This window comes from Dromiciops gliroides, chromosome 1 (genome assembly GCF_019393635.1).
Source record: "Dromiciops gliroides isolate mDroGli1 chromosome 1, mDroGli1.pri, whole genome shotgun sequence".
NCBI classification, from domain to species: domain Eukaryota; kingdom Metazoa; phylum Chordata; class Mammalia; order Microbiotheria; family Microbiotheriidae; genus Dromiciops; species Dromiciops gliroides.
This window is the reverse complement of record NC_057861.1, coordinates 421,326,972-421,345,612: the sequence shown is the minus strand read 5'-3', so window position 1 is coordinate 421,345,612 and position 18,641 is coordinate 421,326,972. Positions and strand designations below refer to the sequence as shown.

The 18,641-nt window shown below is 37.7% G+C and overlaps 1 protein-coding gene across 1 annotated transcript in view; it reads right to left on the bottom strand.

The window, feature by feature from the left end:
- Positions 1 to 18,641, bottom strand: part of ADAMTS12 (ADAM metallopeptidase with thrombospondin type 1 motif 12) — a 569,738-nt gene that overhangs the window by 3,785 nt on the left and 547,312 nt on the right. Inside the window, 1 exon segment of the mRNA XM_043975705.1 lies at positions 16,857 to 17,010. Coding sequence (XP_043831640.1) covers positions 16,857 to 17,010 — 154 coding nt within the window.

Sequence of the window (18,641 nt, the reverse complement as noted above, 5' to 3'; positions counted from 1 at the left end):
AATTTACATGTTATCTCTTCTAATAGGATGTAAGTTTCTTGAAGGCAGGGATTGTTTATTTTTTTTTGTCTTTGTATCCTCAGTGCCTGCCTCAGAGAAAAAATTTAATAAAAATTTGTTTAATAACTGTTCACCAAATTCAGTGAAAATTTTACCCTAAGTTCTCACCCTCCTCTAGCTCTGAAATATTTTGCACTTTTTACCACTTTTTTTCTTTCTTGCATCTCTTTCTTTTTTTCCATGACATTCTACTATCCTATTTCTCTAATACGCCTCAGTTTCTTTCAATAACTATTCTTCCTCTTATCCTCTAAATATAGACATATTCCCTAAGGCTATATTCTCAATTTTCTGCCAGGGCTTCTTAACCTGAGGTCCATAGTCTTGGATGGGAAAAATATATCTTTTTCTCCACTAACCTTTGGTTTCCTTTATAATCCTATGCATTTTATGAATTTAAAAACATTATTCTTTTTTTGTTTGAGGCAATTGGGGTTAAGTGACTTGCCCAAGGTCACACAGCTAGTGTCAAGTGTCTGAGGTTGGATTTGAACTCAGGTCCTCCTGAATCCAGGGCCAGTGCTATATCCACTGTGCCACCTAGCTGACCCCAAAACATTATTCTAAGAAGAGGCGTCCTCTCCAGATATTTGTGGCACAGGAAAGATTAAGAACCCAATTTCTAAAAGTTCCCTCTTTGTAATCTCATTCACTTCCATAACTTAAATATTTTATTTATAAGGATGTCTTCTAAAAAACACATCACTAATTCTGGTTTCTCTTGATCTCAACCCAAATTTTTGACTATCTCTTATACGGTCCCACCAGTACCTAAAACTGAACATGCTTAAACACAATCTCATCTTTCACCCACATCTATTCTTTCTCCTCTCAGAAACTCATGATTAGAATTCACCCAAGTTATCTTTGGTTCTTCAAAATCCTTTGTTTCTACAAGAACTGTTAAGCCCTATCATTTCTATCTTTAGAATCTCCAATCAGTTGCCTCCTGTTCATCCTCACTGATAGGTCCTTATTATCTCTTGCTTGGATAATTGCTATGGTCTTCTGATTTATCTCCTCCACTACAACCTCTTCCCTTTCTGGTTTACTACATGCATTTATCTTCCTAATGCACAGCTTTGATCTTGTATCTTCTTGTTAATATAGTAGGTATGTAGGCAGCCATTTTTAAAGTCCAAACTCTAGAGTGGTAGCATTCAAGGCCTTTAAAATCTAGCTCCAATCTACTTTTCCATATTTATTTTCTCCCATTTCTCCTTTGTGATATGTTTAAGCTAAAGTAGACCACTCAACCTCCTTTTTTAATCAAAAAAATATCTTATTATTTTCCAGTTACATGTAAAATAGTTTAACATTTGCTTTCATAAGATTTTTAGTTCCAGATTTTTCTCCCTCCCTCCCTTCCCTCTCCTCTCCCCAAGACAGAAAGCAATCTGATATAGGTTATATATGTACAATCACATTAAATATATTTCTGCATTAGTCATGTTGTGGAAGAAGAATCAGAATAAAAGGAAAAACCTCAAAACACAAAAAACAAAACAAAAACAAAAGTAGAAACAGTGTGGTTCAATCTGCATTAAGAATCCATTGTTCTTTTTTCTGGATGTGAAGAGCATTTTTCATCATGAGTTCTTTGGAACTGTTTTGGATCATTGCACTGCTGAGAAGAGCCAAGTCTATCAGAGCATTTAACCTTCTTCAAAGAAATTCCATTTTCTTGACTTTACTTTACCATTCCCTAGAGCTAGCATGTTCTTGCCTACTTAAACCTCTTAAAATCATACTGTAGCTGAGCTGTTACTTGAAGTCCTAATTCAAATGCTACCTTCTCTTTGAACCCTACCCAGATCTTCTAAGTTGGATGTGGTCTCTACCTTCTTAGATCTTTAAGGACAATTTGTACTTTTATTACATATATCATCTGTTATGTACTTCCTACTTTTTGCTTTGTACTGAAGTTCCTTGTAGATATGTCATATCTCCACAGGTAGACTGTAAGTTCCTTAATGGGTGGACCCATCTTTGCTTCAGCATAGTGCCTTGCATATGATAGGTGTTCATTACATGTTTGTTGAATAGGACTTCAGCAGAAGATTTTCATTCTAAGCCTGGAGGAAATTCATACTATGTTTAAAAAAAACTGGAGGGGACTTTAGAGAGCAACTAGTCTCATTAAAAAAAAAACAACACCTAATTTTGCAACATTTACGGACAGTATTGTTTAGAGGGATTAACAGCGAACCTTTCCAAACTTCTTACATCTTACATTCCTTCACCCCCAGCACACTTCCATCCAGTGACACTAGCCTCTTTGCTGTTCCCCAAACAAGACACTCTATCTCCAGACTCAAAAACATTTTCTCTGCCTATGTCCCACTTAGAATACTCTCCTTCCTAATCTGTCTCCTGGCTTCCTTCAAGTCCAGCTAAAATCCTACCTTCTACAAAAAAACTTTCCCAAACCTTCTTTTTTTTTTAAATTAATTTTTGTTGTTGTTGGTTTTTTTTTTGGGGGGGGGGTTTGGTTTTTTTGGCAGGGCAATGGGGGTTAAGTGGCTTGCCCAGGGTCACACAGCTAGTAAGTGTCAAGTATCTGAGGCCAGATTTGAACTCAGGTACTCCCGAATCCAGGGCCGGTGCTCTATCCACTGTGCCATCTAGCCACCCTCCCCAAACCTTCTTTTTTTTTTGTTTTTTTGTTTTTTTGCAGGGCAATGAGGGTTAAGTGACTTGCCCAGGGTCACACAGCTAGTAAGTGTCAAGTATCTGAGGCCAGATTTGAACTCAGGTACTCCTGAATCCAGGGCCAGTGCTTTACCACTGCGCCATCTAGCTGCCCCCCCAAACCTTCTTAATGCTAGTGCCTTCCTTCTATCATTTTCTATTTATCCTGCACATAACTTGCTTGTATATAATGGTTGAAATGTTGTCTCCCCCATTTCACTCTGTGCTCCTTAAGAGCAGGAATTATTTTCACCCTTTGTGTCTGAGTGCTTAGCACAATACCTAGTACATAGTAGGTGTTTAAGAATGTTTGTTCACTGACTAATCTGGATTCAAATATTGGCTCTGCCACTTACTACCCATGAAGCCTTGAGCAAGTTACTTAACTTACCTAGGTCTTAGTTTCCCCATCTGTAAAATGAGAGTTAGACTAGAGGATCATTAAAGTCCCCTTTCTTTTCTTTTTTGTTTTTTTGGTGGGGCAATGAGGGTTAAGTGACTTGCCCAGGGTCACACAGCTAGTAAGTCCTTTATTTCTAAATCCTATGATCTCTTGAAGTTTAGAGAGATGATGACTACAGTTAACATGCTTTTCTTTCATGAGAGAAAGTTCTGCCATTTTGCTGTAGTGACTACCAGAGCCGAGGTTATCATTTTGCTGTAGTCATTGTTTCTTTGCACAGAGCAAAGGCTACTGAGGGCTCCTGAAGCAAAATCACTTTAAAAAACCAGACCAATATTCAGGAGCATTTTGTAAATAGACCAGTTAATTAAATGAGAAAATTGAAGCAGTGTGCTTTCCCAGAAGCCTTAGATTTTTTTTTTAAAGGCATTAAGCTCAAAAATACCTTTTCTTTACAAAGAGCTCATCATTTCAATCACAGTGGCCTCTTTCCATTGCAATGTTTCCTCTGCTGAACTGCCAGAATCTCATTGTCTGTACTCTTGAAGAGTATGTTTCTACTGCACTCAGAAGGACATAAAGGATAATGCTCATCATACCCAGAACTGAGTCCTTCTTTCACCAGGCTTTCTTTTCAAGGTCAAGAAAAATCAATTTGTATTGAAAATCGAACGCACAGATCCACCTCTGGCAAGAAGGGACCTTCCTGAAAGGCCTCTTGAGATAGTGGGGAAGGTATGGAATCTGTAATTCAAAAGAGAACAAGGGTTGATTTTTCAGCTGGGACACTAGCTTCAGGACTTTGGACAAATCTCTTGACATCTCTGCTTCTTTCCTTGTCCATTACCTTTTTGTAATTTGTCTTGAGTTTCCACTGAGATAATGTAGGTTAAGTTCTACAATAAAGACCACTATAAATGTCCTTAATTATCATGATTTCTACCCTCTATATGATATGCTTGACATTCCCATCCTCTGATAGATAGGTGCACAAGGTGCAGAATAAGAAATACCTTTTCAGATAGCCAAATTATTTGTTATGTGGCTTTGTTTTTCTTTTTACAATAGGGGTGGGAGTTAGTAATAAAGTAGGAAAAGAGAAAAAGAAGAAAGAAAAAGAAAAAAGGGGGCCATTAAGGCCTCTCTTTTAAAAGTGCAGAGAAAAGAATAGAAGGAATATGGGAAGCACAGACAAGCTGGATAGCTTTCAAAGCTATATGTTGAACCTATTATATACTTCAAAAGAAAAATATAAGAGACTTGAGGTTTAATCCACAAATATCTTTTTCTGTTCTATTATCCATATGGAAATACCCATTTTATTTGGTGTTTGTTAAGTTCAGCAAAACCAAAGGGATAAAATTAAAACAATGTGTATCAAATATATTAGTGCTTTGTCTTGACTTTGTTGGCCCCCCTACAAAGAAGGCTAATTCATACCCCTCAAAAATGCTTCAAGATGATATTGTAGCAAAAAGAGCACTAGATTTGGAGTCAGAAAACTGGACTGAATCCTGGTTCTACTACTTCTTTGCTAATTGTCCTAGGGTAAGTGACTTTTACCCTAAATTGAGAGTAGCAAACTAAATGACCTCCAACGTCCCTTCTAGCTCTAAAATACTATTAGTCTATCATTCTTTCAGTTGAAAATCCTTTGCAATTATTTGCCAAACTACAACACCCCCCTCAAAAAAAACCCACAGTGGAATATTATCAGAGATTTTATCAGTATAGCAAACATCAGGGAACTTTGTGTTATGGTTACTTGGGCCTAGCAATGTGCTAAATACTGTTTAGAGCAATTTTAGAAACTTGTCATTGTTTGGGACAGTATCCTATGACATCATGCCTATTTCAGGATGCTAAAGTAGATACATATTACAAGTTTTTTGTGGTTATCTAGACATATAATGCCACCTCATAGGTATAAGCAAATGGGTGCACTTGAGGAGTTGATATGAAAGAAAGTAGAGACAAGAAAGGATCAGGGGTTGACTCCAGACCCACTTCCTCCATAAAACTTTCCATTTCTATTCCCACACCCACATTGTTTATTTATCATTTGAACCAAAAAATCTAGTGCCTTATGGCATGCTGCTTTTTATTGTTTTCTACATACTTAATGCACTTTTTAGTCTCTCTCAAAGGAAGAAACCTGATTTAGGCAAAAAGGCCAAGTTTTTCTTTTGTACCCAATTCTATTTTATATCCAATGTCTTGAATCCAAATTGCTACCTTTTTAGTACACTAGCCCAAATCTGCATTTATTTAGATGCCAACTTACTTAAAAAGGTAGTTATGACTTGAAATGGTACCTAATCCAGGAATATTTTCATTCAGGAAGGAGTCTTTTGAAGATGGACAAATATTCAAGACCTCAAGGAATAAAATTATAATGGTAAAATGTCCAACCAGATTACAAGAAATGAGGCCAAAATTATTGGGAGAAGAACTCACTATTTGGCAAAAACTGTTGGGAAAATTAGACTGCAGTTTGGCAGAAATTAGGTTTAGACTAGCACTTCCCATCACATAACAAGATAAGCTCCAGATCCAAGACCTAGATATAAAAGATCATATCCTAAACAAATTAGAGAAGCAAGGAAGACATTAGCTTTTGGATCTATGGATAGAGGGAACAGTTCATGACCAAACAAGTGATAGGATCATGCAAGATAAAGTAGACAATTTTGTTTTGTTTTTTTTTGTTTTTGGGGGTTTGTTTGTTTTTTTTTTTGGTGAGGCAATTGGGGTTAAGTGACTTGCCCAGGGTCACACAGCTAGTAAGTGTTAAGTGTCTGAGAACGGATTTGAACTCAGGTCCTCCTGACTCCAGGGCTGGTGCTCTATGCACTGCACCACCTAGCTTCCCCTGACAATTTTGACTATATAAAATTAAAAATGCTTGTACAAATGTATCTAATGTAGTAATAATTAAAAGAAAAAAGGTAATTGGGGGAAATCTTTGCAATAAGTTTCTTTGAGGTCTCATTTATATGTATATAAAAAAGTTCATTCAAATTTTCAAGACTATGAGTTTTTCCCAACAGATAAATTGTCCAAGGATAGGAAAGGCAGTTTTCAAAGAAAGAAATCCAAGCTATCAGCAATCATACAAAAAGACTCAAAATTATTATTAACTAAAGCAATGCACATTAAAGCAACCTTGAAGTTCTACCTCACAAGGTCACACCCATCAGACTGGAAAAGATGACAAAGGAGGAAAATGACAAATGAAAGGTTATGGGAAAACAGAAACACTAAAGCACTCATGGTGGAGCTATGAATTATTTTGACCAGTCTGGAAAGCAATTTGAACTATACCCCTGAAGTTACTAAACTCTGCATACCCCTTGACCCACTATACCACTACTAGGCCCATATTCCCAAAAGAAATCAATGAAAAAGGTAAAGCCCTTCGCGTAGTAGCAAAAAACTAGAAACTAAGGGTGGTGGCCTCCTCTTGGGGAATGGCTAAAGAAATTGTGGCATATTTATGTTACGGAATATTATTTTGCCATAAGAAATGACGAATGGACAATTTTGGAGGAAACTGAAGACCTTTTTTGCACTGATTCTGAACAAAGTGAGCAGAACTAGGAGAACAATTTATACCAAGATAACACTAAAGAGCAAAACAACTTGGAAAGACTTGAGAATGCTGATCAAAGCCATGATAAACCAAGAGTTTAAAAAATGAAGATGAAACACACCACTCACCACCTGATAGAGAAACTATGAACTTAAAGTGAAATACACATTTTTGAACGTGGCTAATATAGAAAGTTGTTCCATCAGATTATGAAGCTATATATTAAAAGTTTTATTTTTCAGAGTTTTAAAAACAAATTCTCAGTGGGAATGCCAGATGAATAAAAATAACTTGTTACTTTAAAAGTAAAATTTTAAAATTAAAAAAAATAAAAAAGTTAAAAAATATATTAAAAGGATGACTAGAAATTGGTCAGTTTTTTTTAAAGGGGCCTTTGTCTATTGCCACTTAAATCACATCATGTAGTGGCTGTCTATTTGCAAACCTGGACCTAAACTCTAATTATCAAGAAATTTCCCCTTTGACTTGCCCAAGCTACAGTGCCTGTCTTGCTCAAATTCAAATGTCCAGGCTTGAGCGGATGATCTCTGGAAGAATGAATGAAGCCTTGCCCATCCTGTTCAGAGCCTCAAGGTCATTTATAACCAGGGGACCCTTTGCCATAGTAGAGTTGGGTAGTATGGCCTGGTGTGGAGCAAGGAGTATGGGAAGCAAGAAAAACAACAAAATTTATGCTCATTTCCAGACCTGTGTTTAGCAGCTCATTTAGACAACTGATCATGAGGCCCAGTGCTTTAACTGCGTCAGCTCTCTTGGTTATTTGAAAATAATAAAGGTTTATAGTGTTCATCATCCAATCGAATCTCTGTTCTTCAGCAAACTTAATGTTTACAATCAAGGGCTGTATGAAGGCAAAATCCCAGTTTGCCTCCAGCTCATAAGGTAGGAAATGAATTTAGAAATTTAAAGGTAAAGCCACCAGCCTGCTCACCCAGGGGATGTTTGGGAAGTAATTTGTGAAGTTGAAGCTTAAAGGGAAAAGTATGACATGGAGAATAAAGAACACTGGGGGGACTTAGAAAATCTGAGTAAGAGTCCCAAATCTTCTGCTTACTAGCTTACTTACGTAACTATGGACAACTCAACCTGATGAAGGTTCAGCTTCTTCACCTAAAAAATGGGGCTAGCTAACATTTATGTCACTTCAAGTCTTGTAACACACTTTTTACAAACACTATCTCATGTGACCTTGATAATAACTGTGGAGATAAATACTATAGGCATTGTTATTTCCATTTTATAAATGGGGAAGTAAGGCTCATGACTGGAAAGTGTGAGTCAAACAGTGGAATTGAACTTGTCTTTCTGATTACAAGTCCAGAGCTCTTCCAATTATTTCAGGCTTTGAAACCATGCCTCAACTATAGTCTCACCCTGGAACTTCTCTTAGCACTTGGGGCTTTCTTAACCTGGAACATTCATCCGCCTCTGTGGCTTTCTCAGTCATTCTAATACTTTGGCCTTCTTCTCTCATTAGAAAGATTCTCCTGACATCTCCATTTTAGGGAAGCACCCAGGCCAACCAACCTTCATTCCACCCCCTTACTGTGCTTCTGACCTTTTTTTGGACATGCTCTTGTGTGGGGACCTTCACCTCCTATCCTATCTCCACCCATCCCCCTCCCTCTTTCCAATTCCCTTTTGTGCATTATCTTCAACCATCAGAGGACAGGCCCTATCTTTGTTTTTTCTTGTATTTGTATCCCTAGGGCTTGGCACACGGTAATTGGTTAGTACAGAGTGCTATTTAAATGCAAACATTTTTTTTAAACCCTTCCAATAAGCTACAAAGCTCCACAAGAGGAGGAGCTATATCTAATTTCTTATGCTTTTGTATCTGCCCCCACTGCCTAGCACAGCTCTCCCCCTTTCCCTCCATCTCTCTCTTTTGTTGTTGTTCCAGACCTGTGAATTCAGGAGCTCAGAGATTTTAAAACTGCAAGGGCCCTAGAAGTCATCAAGTTTATCCCCCCCTCTCATTTTGAAGAGGAGGAAACTGAGGCACAGAGAGTTTTAATGACTTACTTAGGGTCACATAGCTATTGGAATTTGAATTTAGGTCTGTCTGACTCCCGTATCAATGCTTTATTCACTATAATATACGGCTGCCTTCAGTGGTAAAGGGAAATCCTAGTATGAGGACTTTCTCTGGACTGGCAATTTATCTGTAAATTGTAATCTTAGATGTTTGTTGTCTGAGAAATTGAGAAGTAAAGTTACTTGTCCACTGTTATAAATAACCCACATCTTCCTGATTTTATAGCTAATTTTTCTTGATTAAACTAGATAGCCTCTCTACAATCTAATAAAATAGAAAGAATGCACTTAATAAGTATTTGTTGAATGAATAGTTATAAACAAGGGCTACATGGAAGCAGAGTCTTTTTGCCATCAGCCTGTACAATATATACCAAAATGATTAATTCCCTTTCATTTATTTCATGGATTGTCAAAGGTTGAAAAACTGTCCAATGTTGTTTGTAAGCATTATGGCTTCCCATACTGTGTTGCTTCTCAGTCTAAGGAGATCATTTTTTAGGTGAATAAGACCAATTATTCTCTAGGAGCAATAAACTAGTTTAAGATTGGCTTCAGATTTCTCAAGGGCATATGAAGGAGGTGAAAAAGATGCTAGGTGGTAAGTAAGTGCTCCAGAATCCCAACTGCCCTAAATTTCCTAGGGCACTAAAAGGTTGATAAATGTTACCCTGTGCAAGGTTAATATTGATACCAGGGAAGTAGTCACTTGCTGGTTGCCTGGTTACTGGGTTGTATCTCTACAGTACAAAGGAAAGAGGATGCTGGGCAATTACTCACTTAAATAGATAAACATCTACAGGGGAAACAGGACAATTTAGGCCCAAACTGGATTTCTTGCTAAAAATTGTCCCGTTGTTTATTTGGCAGGAAAACATAGCTTACTAGGCTCTGGGGGTTGTTTTTGCCTTGGAATCTCTAAAGTCTGAGACAGTTGCTCGGATATTAATCAGGGATGCTCAAGTCTAGTATAGATATATTCATGTTATGAAAATATATATCATATATTGTATATACAAAATAGAACCAATTGTGTATATACATACAACATATATGTGCATATATATTGTGTGAATACATATATTAAAATTTTTATAGTGAATTTAATAAACTTCAACAAACACGAACATTGCAACATACAAAGAACAAAATTGGAGGAAATTATAAACCAAAAGGGATGGATTTTAAAGTATATATATATATTTTTATATAATATATATATATATTTTTTTGGTGAGGCAATTGGGGTTAAGTGACTTGCCCAGGGTCACACAGCTAGTAAGTGTCAAGTGTCTGAGGCTGGATTTGAACTCAAGTCCTCCTGAATCCAGGGCCGGTGCTCTATCCACTGTGCCACCTAGCTGCCCCTGGATTTTAAAGTATATATTAAATTTAACACAATAGTAACAAAACTGAATTGCTTATTTGTGTCCCTATCTAAATTTTTTCTGGTTTTTTTTTTCCATTTTAAAAATGTTTCATGGGGCAGCTAGGTGGCACAGTGGATAGAACACTGGCCCTGGAGTCAGGAGGACCTGAGTTCAAATCCAGCCTCAGACACTTAACACTTACTAGCTGTGTGACCCTGGGCAAGTCACTTAACCCCAACTGCCTCACTAAAAAAAGAAAAAGGAAGAAATCTTTTAAAAAAGAGTAAAAAATGTTTCATATATGTTATTTTCTTTCCTGTCTTATTTTCTGCATTATTACAATTTCTCACTAACAACCCCCACTATATTTTTCATATTTCTCTCCTCACCCCAAAACAGAAACCCTCCGAAATAACAAGCACAGTCAAGCAAAACAAACCTATGAAAATGGACATCTTCAAGGGGAGTCAAGATGGCAGAGTAGCAGGAAGTAATACAGAACCCACCTTGCCTTCCCATTGCTTCAAATAGATCTAGAAAACACACCAGACTGAATCTGGATGGGGAAATTCAAGAAAAATTCATAGGGAGTCATTTTTCCAGCTCAAGTTCACATAGGGAGACAGACTCAGGACACTGACATCAGGATCCCAGGGCTATGCAAAGCACATCAGTCTAAAGGGAGAAGAGATCCATTCATGGTCACCAAACTTCATATACCAGGGTAACCTGTGCAAGGTATGGGAACAAGTGCCAACCAGAAGCTTTGTTGCCCACTACCTAGCTCTAGGTCACAGATCCAGGGAACTGAAGATGGGTATAATTTAGAGATAGGGAGTCACCACAGCAATTTTCAAACCTTTTAAGAATGAAGAATCATTTCTTTTTTTTTTTTTTTTTTTTGCTTTTCATGCTCAGGAAGCTGTTCCATGTAAGGCACAGTTGGGGAAAGGCTTAGGCCTGAAGGATCAAAAACAGATTAAACATTTCTGCTCTGTTCATACTTCCAACTTAGGAAACCTTAACCTTCAGGAAACTGCAAAACTTCTCAGATTGCTTCTTGTTATTGTAAACCAGCACAGCCATTTCTTCACTAAGAGGAATGATGCTTTCTCCAACGTTTCCAGAAAAATAAAGCATCTTCTCCAGTAAGCTCAGTTTGAAACAAATCAGATGCAAAGCCTGTCTTTCCCCTTCTGTTTTTTCTCTTTCAAATTATGGGGAGGGGGCAAGAGAAAGCAACCCAGAACTGTGAAAGGTTTTCCCTCTCTCAAGCTGTAAATGGTGCTAGAAAGCAACAAACTCAGACATCTCTATAGACATATGAGGAATTCTTTGAGTTGATCCAGCCTTTCTTCAGTCAATTAACAATTCAAAACTTCTCTTAAGATTAGAAAGCACAAAGCAAAGAAGCTGTCTCGACTTAAAATGGCAGCCTTAAAGTTACTTCTACAGCCAGATATTGTGTGACTTACTCTCCAACTGCCTAACTTTTCCTATATCATTTTCTCAAAGCAACTCTTCTTTCTCATTGGTTTCTAATGCCTCAAATCAGTGCCTCTTTTCTTTAACTTGTGATTTGAATTCCATATTTTTGTCTGGTATGACACTAACCTAAAGTCCCCAATTATTTAGTGTATACTTTTGTCAATAAAACTATGAAATAGGGGGCAGCTAGCTGGTGCAATGGATAAAGCACCGGCCCTGGATTCAGGAGGACCTGAGTTCAAATCCAGCCTCAGACACTTGACACTTACTAGCTCTGTGACCCTGAGCAAGTCACTTAACCCTCATTGTCTGGCCAAAAAACAAAAACCCCAAAACCAAAACAAAACTATGAAATAGGTACATGCAAACAAACTGATGGATCACAATGCTCTGAAACCATTGTTAAGACAGCCATTGCTATGCCTTTAAAAACATTCTCTCAGTCCATTTATCTTAAGGTTCAGTTCATTCTGTGGTCCTCAGAATAGTCTGTTTTACTCCTCAGCAATTTTTTTTCTGAAAAGCTATTTCTTCTCAACCTGTTTTTTGAAAATCCATTTTTCTTAGAATGATATTCTTTTTCTCTGCCTCTTTCAGCAATCACATACAAAGTAGATAGTACCTTATCTACCTCTCCAGCTTTCTAACTCTTTGCTTCCCTCCACACTTTCTTTGGTCCAGGTATGCCAGCCTGTTATTCATATGATGTTTCATCTTCTGTCTCTGTGTCCTTGCACTGGCTATCTCCCATTCAGAATGATATTCTACTCTTCCTCTACCTCTTGGAATGTCCAGTCCTTCTTCAAGATTCAGTTAAAGCTCTACCTTCTAGGAGAAACTCTACTCCTTCTAGCTTCTAGATCCTTATCTTCCAAGGATATCTTATTTGCCTTTATCTCACAAGTCTGTCTGTCTATCTATCTATCTATGGTCTTACCCTTCAAAATTTAAGCTCCTTGAGAGTAGGGAAAATTTTGCTTTTTTCTTTGTATCCCTACACTTAGCACAATATGAGGCATAGAGTAGGTGCTTAACAAATGCTTATTAATTGATCAGTAAAATCAGAGGATTGGCCTAGATGATTTATAAGGGCCTTTCCAGCTCTAAAACAAAAAACCAAAGCAAATTCCACCACTGATTGCATTCTTCCACACTCAGCATTTTACCTACTACACAATACTGCCAATCTTGGAAGAAGATTAACAATAACAGATCATCATATAATGATGACCTGTTGACAATGGACACCTCAACTCTCCAAAACCAATTTGCTAATGAAGATGATCTATATTTAGATCACCATTCCAACTGAAAGAGAATTAATCTGTCTTCCTCTTTGTAAATTCTCCTGAAAAAACATAACACAGATGTAATTCATTGTATGACCGGAGGGTTAATTAAAAAAAAATACTTACAAAGTTTCAGCTTCTCTGATCACCATGCCAGCCAAAAATTCATTTCCCAAGTGATTTAATGGAAAAAACATCAGACTTTGAATTAGGAGACCTGGCTTCTTGACTACCATGACTTTACTGTACAACCATGGGCAAGTCACTTTTCCCATATGGTCCTTGGTCTCCTATTCTGTAAAAATTAGCTGAACAAGAGGATCTTTAAAGTGTCTCTCAGCTTAAAAATTCTGCTGAAAAATTCTAGCTTCCTTAGATCCTATACAACCTAGCTGGAGTACTAGTTCTTATATAATGTCTCTCCCTGAATTGTACATATGTGGTTAGACTAAGAGGGAATCTCAGCAAGATCTAGTATTTAGAATCATAGGTCTAAACTTGGAAAAGACTTCAGGCCATTTGGTCACAATCCCTCATTTTACAGAAGAGGAAACTGAAGTGAAGTGACTTTACCAGGATCATATAGTTAGTACACTAAATTACAGAGATAGGATTGTTTTTGATACATGGATTTTTTAGAACTTAATTTGAATTCTGAGTGTGGATTTTTTAAAAAAAAGTCTATAGCACAAATTGTACTTCTTTTGGAGGGGTGATGACTAAAGATACATATTATTTGATTTAGTAAATATTTATTGAACTTTTTTATTTGCAAGGTGCTTTTTATGCAGTGGAAAAATGTTTTACAAGGACAGTAAAGTGTGTGTGTGTATGTGTGTGTGTGTATGTGTGTGTGTGTGTGTGTGTGTGTGTGTGTGTGTGTGTGTGTGTGTGTAGTGGTGTTCGACTGAGTAAATCCAGACATAATTCTGGAACATGACAGAGTAGTATGCCATAAACAAGGAACAAAACAACTACCTTAGGGTTCAGAGGAGTGAATGATAGCACTTGATTGGGGGAGGGCAGGCTAAGAGAAGGATCCATCATTAAAAAGAAAGGATTATTTTGACCAAGCTGAAATAGACTCCATTTAAATTTCTAAATTTTTTCAACTTCCCAAATATACACAGTCCTTCATACTTCAGTAAACTTGGCAATTCAGCTATCAATGGAATATGTTCTATGGGACAAGGCAAAGGACAATGGGTTCTAAATTCCAACTCCCAGCCTTGGGCTGAAGGCACATAGAACATTTCTAACATACCTACTCTCCCCTCTTTTTTAAAAAAACTGCTTAATGCTTAAAATCAATATGAAGGGCAGCTAGGTGGTGCAGTGGATAAAGCACTGGCCCTAGATTCAGGAAGACCTGAGTTCAAATTCAGCCTCAGACACTTGACACTTACTAGCTGTGTGACCCTGGGCAAGTCACTTAACCCCAATTGCCTCACAAAAAACCAAACCAAAACAAAACAATATGATTGAATGATAAAAGCAAACATATTACTATCCCCATTTTGTATATGAGAACACCAAGACACAGAGAAAGTGATTTGTTAAAGGTTACCCAGCTAATCATAGGAAATGCCCAAACCAAGACTCAAACCCACATCTTCTGTCCAGTGCTCTGCTCTTTCCACTATATTCATTTTGAGCAGGTGGTTCAGAATTCTGCCTCTGCTATTAACTTGCTGTGTGAGTGACTTTGGGCAAAATGCTCCAATTCCCTGAACCTCAGTTTCTTCATCTATAAAATATGAGAGTTGGAAAATACCATCCCAAATTTTTTTTGATCTCTAACATGCTGGGGCTTTTAGAATTTCAGTTTTCTTTATATGATCTCATTTATTTCTGTGTTTTGTTTAATTTCATTAACGTGGTCACTTTAGACTAGCAGGACTGTAGCAATGAATACAAATGAAAGGAACTTGTTTTATTCATTAACACAAACCCTATTCACACCTTAAAAGCACACAGATGAATTAGTGAAAGAGAAAAAAAAAATGTCAATATGTGATTGTTATTTTTCAGTCATTTCAGTCATGCCCAAATCTTTGTGACCCCATTTCGGGTTTTGTCATTTCCTTCTCCTGCTCATTTTACAGATGAGGAAATTGAATCAAACCGGGTTAAGTGACTTGCCCAGGGTCAAATAGCTAAGAAGTGTCTAAGGCCCGATTTGAACTCAGGAAGATGAGCCTTCTTGATTCCAGGCCCTATCTACTGAGCCACCTAGCTGCCCCTCAATAAATGAAGTTTCAAATAAATGAACAGGAACAATTTTGGACTTTCCTATCTTCACTGAAGACAATTAGATGAAATGGATCTAGATGAATAGGGAGGATTGGAAGGTAATACTGAAGAGACCTGTGTAATATCCTTCTTTGAAATCCTTCAAAATTGGAGAAATTCTCATCTGCCTTAAAATAAGTCCCCTCCTCACCCCTACCCTCCAGAATCCTTGGCTCTACTAGACCTTCTTTATTATTAATTTCTAGGCAGTTAGGGGATGAAGACCTGAGGTCAAATCCCACTTTAGATACATCTTAGCTGTGTGACCTCAGCATGTCACTTAACTTCTATTTGCTTAATTTCCTCAATCATAAAATGGGTGTAATAATAGCACCTACCTCCCAGGTAAAGCTCAGATGAGATATTTGTAAAGTGCTTAGCATAGTATCTGGCACATAGGTACTATATAAATTATAATATTGTTATTCTATTATTAGTAGTATAGTATTATTACTGTCATTATTAGGCCTGGGTACCCTTTTCCCATCTCCCTTCTATTATCTAATGCTAGGATTGCTAACTGCTGCTGGAAAAAAGTCAAGAAACCCCACTGATTTGGTTCATTATACGGGTTGTCCTCAAAGTCTTAGCACAGCTTTTAAGCTTTATTAGCTTTCTTTTTTAAAAAAAAATGATGGGGGGCAGTTAGGTGGCTCAGTGGATAGAGCACAGGCCCTGGATTCAGGAGGACCTGAGTTCAAATCCGACCTCAGACCCTTGACACTTACCACCTGTATGACCCTGGGCAAGTCACTTAACCCCAATTGCCTCACCAAAAAAAACAAAACAAAATAAAACAAAAAACCACAAACAACAACAACAACACACACAAAAAATGAGAATGAGGAGAGGTCAAGCAGGTGATAGAAGAGAATACCTAGGAGAACCATATCAAAAACTGCAGAGATGTCATATAGAGTGAAATATTTTGAGAGAGGGAGGGAGATAGGGAGAGGGCAGAGAAAGAGAGGAAGAAACAATGACCAGTGGTAAGTTGGAATCTAGAGAGCAGAACATTCAAATACAGAAGCCATATGGAATGGCCTCGGGCATCTTAGAAAATTGCCCCATTTCTCATTTTGGAGAGAGAGAGAAGGGAGTAAACACTGGGGTAGAGTTAACTAGGAACTTTATTTCTCTTCCCCAGAGCAATTTTTTAGCACGTAACTATAATTGGGTACAATCTTCAATAAAAGCATGGAACAAGCCTGCAAAATCTCAGGAAGAAAAAACTAAACACAGGAACTATGAAGTTTGGAAAATATATGCCTCCACCTACTCAGAGATTGATAGCTCTGACACATTTCCTACTGAAAATAAACTATACACATAAACTATAACACAAAATAGAATTAAAATACACAAGGGAGTTAATAAGCAAGGCTCTCAAGGAGTTACAGTTGAATCTTATTTATCCAAATGGCTTGCTACAGATGAAAGGAAATTCAAATATGCCAAGTTTTTAAGGTTTTTGTTTGTATTGAGAATTGGTGTTGTAATACTAAAAAAATAGGGAAGAAGAACAATCACAGTGTATATACAAGTCCAGTCATATGGAGCTGGGTATTTGAGAAAAATTTGTTCATACCTGTTCAGTAAATCCATCAACCTACCTGTGTTTTTCCTGCATTCTTCTTCGTTGCACTTCTGTGATTCCAAAGGTTTGAGTGTGTACTCACACAGACTGGGGTCCTCTGTTTTATTGTTCTCAGAGTTGATACACTGGACAGTCCTTTGCTGAATGCCACCACCACAGGAAACGGTACACTGAAAGACACAATGAACTTCATCTGGCATTCTGGGAAAGAAATTATTATGGAATCTTCCAACTCAGGGTGACTAGAATACATGTAAAACATCAACACTGTGATTGTTGAATAAAGGAAAAATGCAAGAACCAGAATCATTTTGGACAATTAATAAAGTAAAAGCACTAAGAAAATAGCTAGTATTTATATAGAACTTTACCAATATTATCTCATTTGATCTTCACAACAACCCTGGGAGGTGAGTGCTATTATTATCCTTAATTTACAGATAAGTAAACTGAGGCAGACAAGTTAAGTGATTTGCCCAGAGTCACAAAGCATGTAAGCATCTGAGGCTGGATTTGAACTTGGGTCTTCCTGACTCCAGGTCCAGTGCTCTGTCTACTGTACCACCTAATTGTTTCTACTAATGATTGGGCTATCATGTTATGGAAAGTTTCAGATCTTCTTTGAATGAATTCTTTTATTTAACTTCCCACAATAAATATAAAGGGGTGAATCATAGGGATAGAAATAGAGGTTCCTGAAAGCAATAAAAAAGAGTATATATAATCTGAACAACAGGGTTTGTCATGAAGCTGGGGATGATGCTCAAAGCACCATCTATTGATTGATGAGAATAATTCTAGGGGACATAAGAGAAGCACCATCAATTGCACCCACCCCATATAGTCTTCTGAACCCTTTCCCACAGCTACTTGAGCATACCTATACAATTTTCTCCTTGGTAAATGAATTTATTAATGAAAAAGAATTTATTAAATGCTTATTATGGGCAAAGCACCATGATAAGTGCTGGGGAACAAGTAGAAGAAAAGTAAGATAGTTTCTGCTCTTAAGGAGCTCACATTCCAGTGGGGGAGACAACACCTATGGGATATTTCAGCTGTAAGTCACAGGGAAAGGTCCCATGATTCTTAGGGTATAATGACAAAACAGGTGGCAATGCCTCTTCTTTAATATCATTTCAACTGATAAAATCATATTCATTCCCAATGTTGAACCATTTGGCAGTGCTAAGGACTTGAATAGCAAGAATTTTCTTTCATGGGTCTTCAATAGATATGGCAGTAGCAACTGCAGGAGCAATTGCCAGGGTATATTTCCACTGAGTTGGGAATATTGCTGTTCCCCAGGCTGTTGAGTTCACAGTTTGGGGCTGTCTCCATCAAGGTCTGAGGAAAGATACTGGTCAGAGCAGTAATAGTGATTTGACTTTCCCAGAACATGCTGCTTCCCATCTCTCTCTTAAGGTGCCTTGCTATCTGACTTGTATTCCCTATGAGTGGTAGTCATTTGGCAGATGGTGGAGATGGCTGGTCCCTTTTCTGCAAAAGCCACCTCCCTTGATGATGACTTGAGCAATGATCTAGAAGCACGACCAGTGATGTGGATTGGTGGATGGTGCTGTCACTCCTACCTATCTGCCTGTTGGTGACAGTTGGTCAGCAGTTGTTGGTGCTGATGAGGATGGGAGGCCCCCCTTTCTGTAATGATTTCTCCCCTCAATGATGACTTCAGTGACTAGGCTGGAACCAGGTCCTGTGGGTTGGGGGGATACTGTTCAGGGTCCTGGGCTGTCTCATAAAGGCATTAACTAAGATTTTGAGATAGATACAGACCAAAACA